The 16,382-nt window shown below is 34.9% G+C and overlaps 1 protein-coding gene across 1 annotated transcript in view; it reads left to right on the top strand.

Moving 5' to 3' along the window:
* The window catches only part of IQCM (IQ motif containing M), a 426,883-nt gene that overhangs the window by 341,115 nt on the left and 69,386 nt on the right, over positions 1-16,382 (top strand). Inside the window, exon 12 of the mRNA XM_029954957.1 lies at positions 13,144-13,305. Coding sequence (XP_029810817.1) covers positions 13,144-13,305 — 162 coding nt within the window. The remainder of the gene's footprint in view (positions 1-13,143; positions 13,306-16,382) is intronic.

The raw sequence follows: 16,382 nt of genomic DNA on the forward strand, positions 1-16,382 counted from the left end.
GGTAGTGATCTCAGAAATGCCCAAGAAATCCAGCCTGCCCTTCTTGATAGTCTGCTCTATGGATTTTGGATTTGTCTATCCCACAGGTGTATAAGCAAGACACCTCTTATGTGTTTCTGCCTCTCTAGATGAGTACTGACTGATAAAAATTATCTAAAAATGTGGAATTGGGTATTCAGTAGAGACTAGAAGAATATTGAGGACTCTGATAGTGAAAGTCTGGATTGGATTGAAAAGACAATTAGTGGGATTATGGACGTTAATTATTCTGCTAATTAAGACATTGAAGAAAGTGAGGAACATGGTAGAGAAAATCTAAATTACAGACTATAAGTGGAAAATTGGAAGTTAAAGGCACTGCTACTGAGAGCTCAAAAGGAAATGAGGAACACCTTATTAGAAATTAGGGAAAGGAGATCTTTTTACATAGTGGCAGAAATCTCAGTGGAATGATGTCCTATAGTTATATAGAAACTAGAGTTTGGAAGCTATGACCTTGAACATTCAGCTAGGAGATTTCCAAGAAAAGAGTTGAAAGTGCAGCCTGGTTACTTTTTGTAGCTTATAATAAAATGCAACAGGATAAATTGAGAGAACACTGTTAAATAGAAAGGAACCCAAAATAGATGATTTGGGAAATTCTAAACTCATGCAAATTGTGAAAGATGGTAAAATTAAGACTTCCCTATCAGAAAAACATGCTCTGTAGGAAAACATGAGTATGGCTAGATAATATTTTGCTAATACCTCAGAAAGATAAAAAAGACAATTTAATTACACAAAGATTCTTTGAAGAGAAAAAAAGATGTGTGATTCATAGAAACTCTGTTATCTGTGCACAAGTCACAAATGGGGGTGAGATTTTCTAGGAAGGATGTTGAAAAAGCCTCTTGTCTGATGAGTGAATCTCTGTAACATACATGGGAGAACCACAAGATTCTTGAGAATTTTATACCAGCAGAACATGGTCAGTTTGGACCAAATAGGACAGAAACAGTATGAAATGAAAAAAGCTCTTGGACACCCAGAAGTATATAGGCAGGAAACAAACTGATAAAACTACTCTGCTACAAATCCATGCTACACTTCATGAAAAAGGGAAGATGATTCAGAGGGCAGAGACCACAGGGATTATTTCCAACCCTTGAAATCTAATGGAGTTTATCCCTTTGGATTGAAAAAACACCTTTTTCCCCTATTTTCTCTCTTTTGAATGGAAATGTCTTAGCTGTTATCATACATTTGTTTCACCATTGTAGTTTGGGAGCAGACAATGTGTTCTTAAATTTCAGAGGTCCATACATAGAGAGGAATTGTGCCCCAGGATGGACTGTACCCAGAGCATCACCCATACCAATTTAGATGATTTTGATGATGAGATTTGGAACTTTTGAGCTGATCAGGTTTTTGGACTTTGACTTGATGCTATCAGTGGTAGAGACTTAAGGGACATTGGGATGAGGTGAATATATTTCCCATGTGAGACAGACATTAACTTTGATTCCTTTGGCTTCACTTCTATGTCATTCAGAGGTATGGAATGGAACTGGGTATCTCAGTTACTTTTATGCTTCTCCTATGTTCTATCTACACAGATAGGTTTTGTCATTTCCTGGAGGGGGGTCCTTTGGGACCATGATTCTTCTTTTCAGACACATCTGTCTCTTGTACAAGATATGAAGAAGTTTGTATCAGATGTAGATGTTCTCTCTCATTTAGGTCTGAATTTCATTATTTTTATAGTTATGAATTTCAGTATTTTTGTCAAATTCAGTTACTGAATTTCAGTATTTTTGTCAAATGCTTTTCAGTTTTATTATAGGTTGTAGGAATTTAATGTTTTGCTAAGGATGTTAATATATTTATACTTTTGGTGTATTGGGGGGTGTTATCACGGGATAGGAGAAGAGAAAAAAGTTGCTTTCACTCTACTACCATTATCACCTGTGAGTGTAATCTGGACATTGTTAAATAAGTAAATTCTTCTACTTACTAATTAACTTGTACTCAACCTTGTTTCAGAAGGAATTTAGATTCATTTAAAATTTTTGATAATGAAAAAACAGACCTCAAATTATAAATTTTTTTTTCAAATTTAGAATTCTTTACTGTATTAAGAAATCTAAATCAACCTGCCAAATGAACTACATAAAGCTAGATAATGGCTCTTTAAAAGCAGTCACTATTTAAAAAAATAGTTACATAAAATAATATTTAAAACCTCATTTATCTAGTATTCACTTGGAAAATCCATCATGAAAGATTCTTAGTTATTTGGAGTTTATATTTTACTGCATGAATCAGCATGGTATCACTTTGGCCTTCTGTATCTGGAAAGAGCCTTAAGCACATGAGAGGTTAAGAAATTTTTGGAGTTTTTTGATAATATTTTTTGCATAGCAGGCTGATGTAACTGGAGTGAAGGTATAGAGCTAAGTTTGTTATATTCTTTTTTTTAAAAAATGTTATTTTGTGAGAGAGAGTACAGGTGGAGGGCAGGGGCAGAGAGGTGGGGGGAGACACAGAATCCAAAGCTTCAGGCTCTGAGCTGTCAGCACAGAGCCCAACAACAGGCCTCAAACTCAGGAGCTGACAATGAGATCATGACCTGAGGCCAAAGACCGACACTCAATAAACCGAACCACCCAGGTGCCCAAGTTTGTTATACTCAATTGCCAGTTATTACAATTTTCAGTTAAGAGACTGAGATAGTAGGGGACAATAATACTTAAAATACTGAGTTGTGTAATTAACTCCAACTTTCTCCCCATATACTTTTAAAAACTGGTATTACTAAGGAATAGCCTAAAGATTAGTTGGAATTCAACTGACCCCTAAGGATATGCATATATATGAGAAAATGACAAAAATGATGGCAGTATGTGACCAAAAAATCCAAAAATAAATAAACAAAACAACAACAAAAAAAAAGAGGATTGGGGAATTCACATTTTATTGAACAATTTAAGGTTCCTATATTTTTTTGGAGTTTTTATGCTCCCAACCTAGGAGGTAAATATTTTAAATAAAATATTCTTCCAAAGAAAGTGTAAAGACATATATTTTGAATTATGTATGGTAAGCTCAATAAAACCTGCCACTGTGCTCTTAAGTTTTAAGAATTTTTTGTGCTATTGTGTTCTCTCAAAGTAAAAGCATTCAACTAAGGTGAGAAGAGCATTTGTCTTTAGTCAGAGTAGAGTCATGTTGAAGGAGTTAATCCGGCCATCCTGAGACTCAGACCTACAGAGAAAAATGAAGGGCATTTAAAAAAATTTATTTCTTTATTTTCAGCGAGACAGAGAATGTGCAGGCAGGAGATGGGCAGAGATGGAGGGAGAATCTCAAGTAGGCTCCATGCTGTTAGCTCAGGGCCCAAGTGAGGCCCGAACTGGTGAAACCATGAGATCATGACCTGAGCCAAAATCAAGAGCCAGACACTGAGCCACCCAGCTGGCCTGAAAGACATATTTTTGAAATAGAACACTTTATATTAACCAGATTACCCAACCATTTATGAGACAATGTTTGCATTACTTCTAGTACATAGACACACACACACACACACACACACACAGGCTTTTTTCTCTAGTGGTTTTGATTATGATTTTTAAAAAGTTTTGAATCATATTCTTTTTCTAGTATGTATTCTGACAAGTTTTTCTTATGACTGTTAAATATCATATATTTATTTTATAGCCTGTGCCATATTTTACTGTCTAAAATCATAATAGTTTTCAGCTAATCTTGTTGTTTAATTATTATGAATTGTTCCCCTAAAAATAATGATACTGAGATACTTTTCATAGTTATGCTTCTATCATTTAAGATTTGATTTTATGATATCTATTTCTTGGCTTTTGCATTGGCTAGAATTTTTGAGACCTTAGATAATAATGATAAGGATGGACATTGTTATTTCTTCACTAATTTTAATATTTTCATGTGCTATTGATACTTATTTTAAGTTAAAAATTCTTCTCTTCCAAATTTACTAGATATTTCTATGAAGAGTTTTTTTAGTTTTTTTAAATACCTATTGAACATTTATTAAAATAATTTACATTTTATTTGATCTATCACATTCCTAGCTTAAATCTTTGTTCCTCCTTAGGTATTATTATTTAAATATGCTGTGGGTTTTTCATGTTATTATTTTATTTCAAGGTTTTAGATATAAAGCTATCTTATAATTTGTTGTTTAATAACAAAGATGCTTTTTCTTCAAAGGTGCTTTTTTTTTTGTTAACAATAGTTTATTGTCAAATTGGTTTCCATAGAACACCCAGTGCTCCTGGCTGTCTCTGTGCCCCCGGTTTTTTTTTTTTTCTTTCTCCTTTCTTGTCCTCTCTTTTCTTTCCTGCTTCCTTATTTTCCTTTCCCATTGGGTTTGCTTGTTTACCGGATCTGTCAGTGCGTTTGTGTGCTTGTGTTCCCTGTGTGTTTGTCTGCCTGTTTTCCTTTTCAGGGCTACCTCTAAAGACAGGCCAAAGCACACATAGTGGAAAGTCTCAAATATCACTGATAATAAAGGTGCTTTTTAAGCACAAATTTATCATTGAGCATTTCTTTAGCAATTTATTTTAGGTTTTAACAGACCACATAGGCTTTTAGAAGAAAGCCCTTCATAGGGAATACTTATAATCCTATTGGAATTATTAGCCAGTTATTTTATTGTTTTATATAGCTATATAATTTATGTGCAGCAGTATGATCTGTGTTTTTATCTAAACTTTCATGAAGACAGAAAAAAGGAAAAATCTTTTAGCTTTCTTTATCAAATACTTGAAAATGCATTTAATTTGCTTTTAAGTCTAAAGAGTAAAAATAAAATAAAATTAAAACATTAGCGTATTTCTTTATGAACTCTTTGTTTGTTCCAAATCAGAAGTGAACCTTTTGAAGTAACTGTACTTTGGTTATTGGATAATCCAATGGCTACAATTTTATAGTTTTCTATTTAATAGCAGAATTTTATTGGATTTATAAAGAAATATGCCAAAGACACAGTTTTCTAATATTTAAATTTTGAATTATGTAGTAAAGAACTTCTGTGCCTGTTTCCATGAACCGAGTAGTAATGTTTGCTATATCTTAATAATTTTTAAATTAATGTTTGCTATACTTTAACATATTTTTAATTGGTGTATGTCCTTATTGTATATTTTTTACTCTCAGTCAAGTGCTGGTGAACATTTTTGCTCTTCTTGAAAGTGAGTAATAGCAGTATTTAACTATTACATGAAAGATCAATAGTCCTTGCATTTGATTTTTCAGGTCATATCATCCAGTGGCAGATTGTTCAACTGCCTTCAACCATTTTGCCTTTTGGTTTTGAACCTTAACGCTTTGCTTCCATTAATGATCGTTAAGATTATCTAGTTCTTAAAATAAACAAATATAAGAAAATTTCTGTAATTTAAGAATTGGAGTGTCATTGTAACTACTGTATTGTAAATGATGGAAAATAATTGCATATGTTAAAAAATAGTGTTATATTCTAAAAAAAAAAAGAATGGGGAGGCTTTACATTTGTCTTCCTTGTTCAAGACATACATAATTTTTACATTGATAAATTGGTAGTCTTCTTTAAAATTTACTAGTAAATAAGGGTGCCTGGGTGACTCGGTTAAGAAGCCAACTTCGGCTCAGGTCGTGATCTCATGGTTCATGAGTTCGGCCCTGCGTTGGGCTCTGTGCTGGCAGCTAAGAGCCTGGAGTCTGCTTCAAATTCTATGTCTTCCTCCCCTGCTCATGCTTTATATGATTATTTCTCTCTCTCTCTCTCTCTCAAAAATAAACATTAACAAAAAATTTAATAAAAAATAAATAAATTTACTAATAAATAGAAAACGCTTAGATAAAAATGGCATGACAAAAAAGTATGACACTCACTTATTTCAAATCAAAGAAAATGGATACCACATAAGTGATGTGATGGTGACAAGATAGTAAAAGTACATTTAGAAATTGGTCATTTACAGTGGGTTATAGTTGATTCGATCACCAGTTCAAGCTCACATTCAATAACCCCATGCCAAAACCTGCTATGACTGGCCAGTGGCACATGAGAGATAAATCAGCATTTTAATGAATGCATAATGTCACAATGGAAGAAAACCTTGACTATCACCATTGCTTTTAGCTTGTGAACTTTGTGTTCTTATGAAGGCTTTAAAGAATACTTTTACCTAGGTGATAAATTAGGTTACATAGTAGTGCAGTGACTGGGCAAAGGTAAAGTATAGGCTATTTCTACCCATACTTGAAATTATTTGTTAATAATTGACATCAGTAACAAGGTCTGCCCTTCCGGGTTAATGACCCAGTGTCGCTAGTCAAGCTTTTTTAACCCCCTAACTCTCCCTGATACATTTAGGATTGGTCTTGATCAATTTACACACATGCCCTATTGAGTCTGCTGGGATTTGTGTTGAGGACAAGCCCATTAGGAAGAAATTGACACTTTCAAAAACTTTAGAAACTCAAGGTTCCCATCATTTGATGTAAATACTGTTCTTTCATCTAAGATTATGTTGCTCCCACATGTTTAGTGTTAAAATATCCTTTAATAATAATTTTAGAAAGGGATAAGTGTGTTAATGGTCTTTCTTTTTATCATTCTGACTGCTAATATAAAGCTGCCAACTTTCAGTCTATTACCCAGTTTTAAGTTTTTCATATTTTTAAAGCATCTCAATTTGTTATTTTTAATAGAAATATTCTAATATTTATTTCATCTAGGAGTGATTTGCCACCAAGTGTCCTGTTTACTACCTGTGCTCTATTATAGTTTCTTCACTATTGTGGGAGAATAAAAATTATGGGATTAGATTAGCCAATTACTCAAAGTAATAATTATTCCTTATCCTTTTTTATATTTCCAGAATTTCCTATCATGAGCACGTAATGTATTTAAAGCCATGAAATACTGTTAAAATAACCATGAAACCAGAATATTTGCCACACACAAATAAACTCAGTTTGCAAGATCCCATTTATAATAATTTTTTAAATCACTGGGTGCAAGTCTGGGAACCCTGCCTTAAGTATTGAGATTCAGGAGCAATGAGCTGTCAATTAAGCAGTGCCCTGTCTGGGAGAGGAAGGGAAGGGGCGCTCTGGGGTTCTCTGAAAATTCACCATCTACTACCAATGCCGGACATGACAAACCTCACTTATCTCAGAGGCAGGCGAAAACTGGAGGAGGCTAAGGGGGTCACACTGGGATTTTATGCTAGTTTACATCCTTAGCAAACAAAGAGGGTGTTAATCAGCTGATGAATAGTGGTGTTGATCCGGGCAATCATCAATATCCTCTGGAAAATAAAGTCTTGGGAGAAGACGAGCATTAGGGAGCCGCGCGGGAAGAGCTGGGCGCCGGCTCTGTGAGAGAAACCAGGGTGCTGACTCGCTGGCTCCGTTGGGACAGCTGGGCGGTTACAAAGATGGGAAGGAGCCTCCACGGGGAGAGACCAGCAGGCGACTGGCAACCCTGGAGGCCAGGAACTGACCCTCTTTGTTTAAAACAGCTTGGCCCCCTCATTCGAAGGACAAGCTTTGAAGTGAGACAGAATTAGATGCTGGCTTCACTATTTACAGGCGGTGAAGCCCTGAGAGTGCTCTGCAACCGCCCTCCGCCTCAGTAGCTTAAGATCTGAGGGGCGCCCGGTGGTTCAGGCGGTTGAGCATCAGATTTCAACTCAGGTCATCGTCTCACGGTTCGTGAGTTGGAACCCCACATCGGGCTCCATGCTGTCAGCACGAATCCACTTTGGATCCTCTGTGCCCTCTCTCTCTCTGCCCCTCCCCACTTTCCATGCATGTTTTCTCTCTCTCTGAAAAATAACCATTTACAAAAAAAGATTTGATATGGATATGATAAGATGAAATTCACAGGGTTGTCAGCAAATTAATATATGTGCCTTTAGGATTCAGTTAGCTTGTATATATTACCTGCTTAGCACTCAAGAAATACAATCAGTTATTGTTTTATTCATTTAATTAAAAAGCCTTTTATTGACCCTTTGTAAATAGCAGGCACTCCTGGGTGATGCGTGATACAGTGTGAGTAGGTTGGCAAGTACTCATGGACCTTGCCTGCCTGGAGCTAATAGTCTTGTGAGGGACACAGATTTTAATCAAATAATAATATAAATAATAGAATTACAAACTTCAGTAAGTATAATAGAAGCAAAATACAGAGACTAATAACTGGGATCGTATAATGCAGACGCTTGATCTAGTTTGTTGAGAGTCAGAGGAGGCTCTGAGGAGAGACACGGGGTGGTGGAGAAGTTACTGAGGTCATGGAGGAAAGGAGGGGACATGCCAGGCAGACACAACATCTTGTGCAAAGTTCTTTAACAGGAGGAAGCAAGGTGTGTTTATGAGACTGAAAGAATGCCAAGGTTGTTATAAATGGAGGAGGCAGCAGGGGCCAGAATGTTCAGAATCTTTTAGGACTTCGTAAAGGGCCGACATTATTTTAAGAGCATCAGGAAACCATGACTAGGAAAATGTATAAAAAATACATTTTTAAAATGTTATTGTGGCTGATGTTTAGAGATAAGATTGGAAGGGCCAAGAAGACTATTTAGGAAACTAAAGTGTTTGTGTTGATACAGGTGATAGTTTTCTCTAGACTCTACCATTAGATGCTATTTACTGAGACAGGTAACCTTGGCACAGGATAGGTTTTGGTGCATAGACTTTGAGATGCCTATTTGTTAGCTAAGTGGAGTTCTTTCTCAGTTAGGCAGCTGTACTGGTATCTTGATTTGGCCACATTTTGTTAACTCTAAGATGTAACTGAAACTAAGCTATGTCTTGTAATCAATGCTATGCCATAGTTAAATTTCTAGTTCTTTGTATTTCTTAGTGGTATATAAATTGATGAGGACCTCAACATTTGTACCATCTTAGATCTATCAAAATATTGTTACCACCATAATACTAATTAGTAGCCCACAAGTGACCAAGTAACGAAAACTTCCAATCCATAGCCAATAGGAGCCACCAACCCTTAGAGCATCCAAAACAGTGTAGGAATGACCAGAAAGGGCAATGGCTTCAAGACAACTGACCTCTTTTCCGTCTATGCACAAACAAGCAAAGTGGAGGAAGAGACAGGAAACTGCCCTCATTACCTAAATAGGACAGAGGCTATATCAGTATCTGTTAAATGGAGCGCATCACAATAATAGTAATGACTAATGCTTAAATAATACCGGCTATAGATGAGGTGTTCTTCTAAGGACTATATATTCTTCTAAAGACTACGTACGTTAACCCATGTAGTCCTCGTAACAACGTTATTTTGTGGACAGCTTTACCAATGATACTGAGCTGCAGAGAGAGGTTAACTAATTTGCTTCAGGTCATGTAGCTCATAAGTGGCAGGTCCAGATTCACACTCAAGCAGTGCTGCTCCAGAGCCTCTGCTGTCAACCACTGCTCCCTCTAATGAAGTTGATTAACTACTTGGTGACCAGGGAGAAATAGAGAGTTCTGGAAATTTAGTGTGGGCTTTTGCCACAGAACCAGACTATGACACATATATTGAAGATCTTCAGATTTTTACTCCACATATGGCGTGAAGAGGAAGGAGGAAGGAAAAGCTCTTATTTTGAGTTCTGAGAACAGTTTTACTATATCTGAATCCAATATGGCAATATTGGCTTAGCAGTGCGTTCAAAGGAAGGTGCTCTATAAATAACAAAAATCAATACCAGCAACAAAAGTTAAATCCCTAATTTTATCTTGTGTTGACATATGTAATAAAATAAAAAGAGATCATGTTTTATAAGCTATATGCTTTCTAAAACTAAAAATGCTTAGCTATAATTGACTTTGATATTATGAAGGAGGGTACAGTCATTCAGAAATCATATCATTTGTATTATCTGATGGTAAATGGTGACATTAGCAGGACTCTGAGATAAGCCAGTAAGAAAAAGTTGTAGTTCTACATTTACCTCTACGGAGATTTTAGTGTAGGCATTTTATTTTGTCTGAAATGGAAACATTTGTTTTTATGGAAAATATAGTGCTTTATTAAAACCAATAAGCATAATCCTATCAAGCTATGTTACTAAACATCTTTTTTAAGCTAAAGGAGTTAGATATAAATATCAGGGAGGGGAGAAACTTTAAGTGCAGTTCCAATTTTTTACATGAAATAACTTCTATTATTGCTAGTCTTTCCTACTTTCATTTTCTTTATGGTTTCAAAGAGAGAAATTTTGATCTATTTTGTTTCCTAATTTTGTGTATCATGGAAAATTTCAGACTTGTGTTTTATTTAGCTATGTGATTTCTCATGACATAATGCTGCTTCCTTAGACTCCCTTACAACTTTTGAAGTCCTCTCCAGCACAAAAAGCCCAACTCAACTTCTTTTTTTGTTTGTTCTTGAGAGAGAGAGAGAACGAGAGAGAGAGAGAGCATGAGCAGAGGAGGGGCAGAGAGAGAGACACACACAGAATCCAATGCAGGCTTCAGGCTCTTGAGCTACGAGCACAGAGCCCAACGTGGGGCTCAAACTCATGAACCATGAGATCATGACCTGAAGCCAAAGTCAGACACTTTACCAACTGAGCCACCCAAACACCACACCCCCTCCCCAAACTTCTTGAAGAAGTATAAGCAAAAAAGTATGGCAAGTTCACTCTTTAGCACTGCTTTTATAATAGTTCTAGCCTCCTTTCTTCTGTTGACAGATGATGTTGGCAGGTATTGACATATATATATGTATATATGTCACCTATAGAATTCTAAATCTACATGTAATTTGTTCACATATGTGAGGATGTCTGGGTTTTCATTTCTTTGTTTTGTTTGTTTGTTAGTTGCAAGGGAACAATTTTGAACTTTCCCTTTTAAAAGGATGCAGAAAAATCCCTAAGATGTGTATAGTGTAAAGATGTAATAACATTTATTATTTTGACTCTTTCATCATTTCTTTTATTATTGAATTAATAGATGAAACTTGGTGACACATTCATCTAGTACATATAGACAGGGTGCCATATGAATGTTTTATATAATCTTATTTCACTTAAATGTTAGCGTTATCCCAACAATAATTTTATGAGGTCAAATTATCACCCAAAGATAAACTGATTTGTCTGATATTTCACAGTTGTTAATGATGACTTGAGAATCAGGGCCCAGGTTTGTCTGTATCAGCCAGGGTCCAATTAGGAAATAGAAGCTACACAGTGATTTGAGCAGGAAGAGTTTAATGTAAAGAATTATTAATTATGATGTGCTACTATCATAGAAGAATTGAAGAGAGCAGATATAGGGAGTGGCTGGTACTCCAGATCTGAAGCAGAGTACCTAAGGAAAGAACGAATTTTAAAAGAACTTTTACCTCCACTCCACCCCTACCTACCAGAAGCCACATCTTCTTGGAGAGGCATAGCTTTAGCCCAGTGAATAGCAAATAAGTTCAATGAGGTAGGAGGCTAGGAACTCACAGGGAAGGCATTTTCTGGGGTTCTTGGGGAGCTGTCCATAGGGAGGTGTCACACTGTGGAACACACTGGGAGCCCATTTATGGGAAGGGGCTGCACCAGGGATTTGGTAGGAAGCTCCCAGTGTCTGTGTGTGGGGTGTTCCAGGAGACACAACCCAGAAAGTGTCCTACAGTGGTAGCCACTGTGCCCTGGTGGGGCTTGCAGACAGAAGGACCCAGAACCAGGGAGAGCCCTTCATCTTCTAGTTCCCTTCTTTGCTCTCTATGGAAGATTCTTAAAATTGTGCCTTATGCAAAGAAGTGTTCTAGTCTCAGCGGAAGGACAATGAAAGTTGGATTAGGAGTGAACTAACAGATTGATACCTGGTACACTGCCCACCAACGAATCTATTTTCTTAATAATTCAAGCATTATGTCATATTGTCTTATACTTAATTTGCCACAAAATATGCTATTTAACAAAATAAAGGGATATAAGAAGAAAGGAAAGAAATTATGAAGGAAAGAAAATGTAACGGTTATAAATGAAGTTTTACATCAGTCTTTCTCTTTTCTTTGAGATGTTTCTAGGTAGAGTCACTTTGAATTCATTGCTCAGGAGATTGTCTTATTGAATTTTAGGCATGGTTTATCAACCAAAAACTGAAGTTACAAATTGGAGGCCCAAGGTCCATAACCAAAGATTTTCACTCTACAGTTTCATTTATTTTTGAATTTGAGTTTTCTCTCTACTAGTTAATGCGAGTTCTGTTTGATTGGCAATCATATGTTTGCAAATCAGAGCTTTCTTAGATAATTCAAAGTCTATCTGCATCATTTACAGACTGAAAAATTTAGACGAGTTACTTAATTTCTCTTCTCAAATTCTTCATTATTTCCATTTTAAAATAATAGGCTATGCCTTTTAGATGTTTTATGAAAATTAAATGTGTTAGTGTTTCAAAGAACTTGAAATAATTCCTTCCATATAGTAAGTGGTATGTAAATATTTGTATGGGATGCTGGGTGGCTCAGTTGGTTAAGTGTCCAACTTTGGCTCAGGGCATGATCTCGCAGTTCATGGGTTTAAAGCCTGTGTGGGGTTCCGTGCTGACAGCTCAGAGCCTGGAACCTGCTTCCGTTTCTGTGTCTCTGCCTTTCCCTCACTTTCTCTCTCTCTCTCTCAAAAATAAATATTAAAAACTAAAATAAGTATTTGTATACACATCACTATATATTTTTTAAAGACCGTAGCATAGGAATATTAATTCAGTCATTTCACTTTACGGAACTCTACGTTTAGTCAACATTTTTGTCAAATTAATCTGATTTCATTGTTTAATAGCAATTACAAATATATATGGCTATGTTATGTATAATATAAATGCTATTCATTGGTTACTTTACTTTTCTCCATACCTATTAACAATACTACTTTAAACTGATAATGTTTAAAGATATTAGTAAATCCCTTCCTCTTTAATTTTTGCTAGGAATTATCTGCATAGTAAGATTGTCGGTGAAGTATCTCTGGCTAAAGAAAACCCAAGTTGTCAACATAACCGTTAGCATTCAAATTATTAAATAGTTTTTAATTTGCATCCCTTAAAATATACATTAGACATTTTGTAAAAATGTCTAAAATTTTAAAAAATTAATATTCTTTTTTTTTTTTTTTACAGAAGACCACGACAGATATTCTCAACTCCTCAAGAAGCACAATGCTATTGAAATGTTATTTACACTGTATCCTCCTCAAGGTGCCCATGTGCATAAAAATGTACGACTTAGGTCAACTTGGCTGAGACCCATAGTAAATGGGGAAGAAGGATATAAATATATAGGTAAGATGCTGAATCTTATTTGTTTTATGATATAAAGAAACGACCCTTTATCTAACTCTTATTTGTCACTTAGCTAATGTAAGGTAATATCTAGGCCCTATGGAATATTCATTTTTGTTCTTAAGTATTATTCCTGCAGTTTCAAAAGTGGCTCAATTACACTTTGGCGCCTCCTCTAGAATAGTGGAAACACAGTGATTATTCATTCACCTGATATTGGACATTTTTGTTGCTTTCCAAAATGTGGTACTCTATGGAAAGTGACTCTGAACATTCATTTATGTACAGGGCTGTGGATAGACCTATTTTACCATTTCTCTTAACCAAACTGTTCTCCCAAGTAGGTCTGTTGTTTTGTCTTCCCTGCAGTAGAGACTTCAGAACTGCATTTGCTCCATAGCTACATCAGTACATGGTATAATTGGTTGTTCTCATTTTAACCATCCTAATAGAGAAGTATTGGTATTCTGTTGTGGTTTTCACTTTTCTAGTAGATAATAATATTTAGCATGTTTTCATATATTTGTCATTGGATATCATCATTGGCCAACTCTCTCTTGAAAGTTTTCACCCTTTTTATATATAACTTTTATTACTCAGTATTGAAAGACCTTTAGATATTCTGAATATAAATATATATTCTATGAAAATACTTTCTCCTAGTCTGTCTTGTCTTTTCTATCATTTAATAATAAGTTTTGAACAGAAGTTTTTAATTTTGCTAAAGTCCAGTTTTCCGCTATATTCTTTATGTTTTTTGTGTGATAGCCAAGAAATATTGGTCAGCCTTTTGGTCTCAAGATTTTCTTTTAGAAATTTTATACCTTTGGGTTCTATATTTCAGTGTTTAATCTGTTTTAAGGATTTTTTTTTTTGTACTTGGCTCAAGGCATAGGTTGAAGTTCTTTTTTTTTTCTTAAATTTAACACATGATATCCAAATGTGCTAGCACTATTTGTATAAAAGACTATCCTTCTATTAATTACTTTGCATTTTGGTAAAGCCAAATTGACTAATGAGATATCTAGATGGAAAATAGGCACATGAAATGATTTCTCTTTAATTTTTGCAAGATGATCAACATCATTAGTCACTAGGGAAATACAAATAGAAGTCACAATGAGAATCCTCCCCTATCAGAAAGACTAAAATAAAATTTGAAAATATGACAGTGCCAAGTCTTTGCAAGGATGTAGAGCAACTGAAACACTCATTTATTGCTGGTGTAAATGTAAATTGATATAATTAATTTCTGAATATTTTGTTACTTTCTTATAAAGTTACATTATTCTCACCATAAGCCAGCCATCTCACTCGGGTAGTTACCCAAGAGAAACAAAAGTATTTATTTACCAAAAACCTATATATAAGTGTATATAGTTTCTTTAGTCATAACTGCGAAAAGCTGGAAACAATATGAATGTTCTTCAACTGGTGAGTTGGTAAGTGAAATTTGTTATATCTACCCAAAGAAATACTTTTCAGCTATAAAAGGGAATGAACTATTGATACACACAACAACAGGAATTTCACATGCATCATTTTAAGTGAAAGAAGCGAAATTCATAGGCTATATATAAATTCTATTTAAATGACACTTTGGAAAAAACAAAACTATAGGACAGAGATCAGTCCTATGATTTCCAGGACTTACTGCTGATGGAAGGATGTCATTACAAAGAGGCAACATGAGGGAGTTCATAGGGTATTGGAACTGTTCTGTCTCTTGATCATGATAATGGTCATATGGCTCTAAATATTAGTCAAAATGAACTGTATACCAAAAGATTTAATTTTACTGTGAATAAAATTTTATAAATACATGCAAAATAAAAAGAGAAAAGGATTTATATGAATGACAAACAAGTCCAAAAAAGATGTGCATTATTATTACTCATTAGGGAAATGTAAATTGCAAGACAATTGGATACTACTACACACTTACTAGAATGACTAAAACTAAAATGACTGAACACCCCCAGTTTTGGCAAGGTTGTGTAGCACATTATTATTATTCTGCCAGTGCAAATGTAAAGTGGTAAGAACACTTCATAAAATAATTTGATTTTTTTTCTTCAAAGGTTAAATATAAACCTGTTTTATGACCCAACCATACCACTTCTAGATATTTATCCAAGATGAAAGAATGTATACATCCATAATAGACTTGTACATGAATATACATAGGCCCCTTTTTAGGTAAAAGACTCAAAGTAGAAACAATTCAAATGCCTATCTACAGGATAAAGGCTAAACAAATTGTGATATATTCATGCAGAATACTACTCAGTAATATAAAAGAACAAGCTATTGACAGTATTGATGCATGTAACGACATGGCTGAATTTCAAAAGTATTATGTGAATAAAAGAAACCAGGCCTCCTTCCCCCCAAGAAGGACAAAGAGTATGAGTTCATTTTTATAAAAGTCTAGATAATGAAAACTAAACCTTATGACAGAAGCAGATCTGTGTTTGCCTGGGATTGGGTTGGGGAGTGGAAGTGAGATGTGATGAGCTACAAAATTTTGGGATGATGGTAATGTGTATTATCTTCATCATGGTGATAGTTCCATGTATGTATACATACGTCAGGATTCATCAAATTGTATACTTTAAATATGTGCAGTTTTCATTTATACTTCAATAAAGCTATAAAATAAAGTTGAAAACATAAATTTAAAGAACCAAGATAGTGACATTTGTATTTTGACAATACTTTTGAGAAGTGATTTCTCTTTAAGTTTTAAATTCAGCATTTTAGAACTTATCTATAGAGAGCCAGAGATTTAGTACAGTCTCATTGGGCTAGTGTATATAATGGTATATTTAAGTGCCTTGTTCTGATGGATAATATAGAAGAAGAAGAGGAGGGAAAAAGAAGGAAAATTATGCAAAAGAAAATTGAGGGCTTCAGGCCTTATAAGATGAATCAAGACCCTGTTATAATTTATCTTCACTTTGCTGTTTTCCACCTGAACATTACCACAGTGTAACCCATATCATTCCAAAAGATTTGTGTTCATTGTGTATAGCCATTTATGAACATTTGGTGCAAATAAAACAAACATAATGGAA

This window comes from Suricata suricatta, chromosome 1 (genome assembly GCF_006229205.1).
Source record: "Suricata suricatta isolate VVHF042 chromosome 1, meerkat_22Aug2017_6uvM2_HiC, whole genome shotgun sequence".
Taxonomy (NCBI): Eukaryota; Metazoa; Chordata; class Mammalia; order Carnivora; family Herpestidae; genus Suricata; species Suricata suricatta.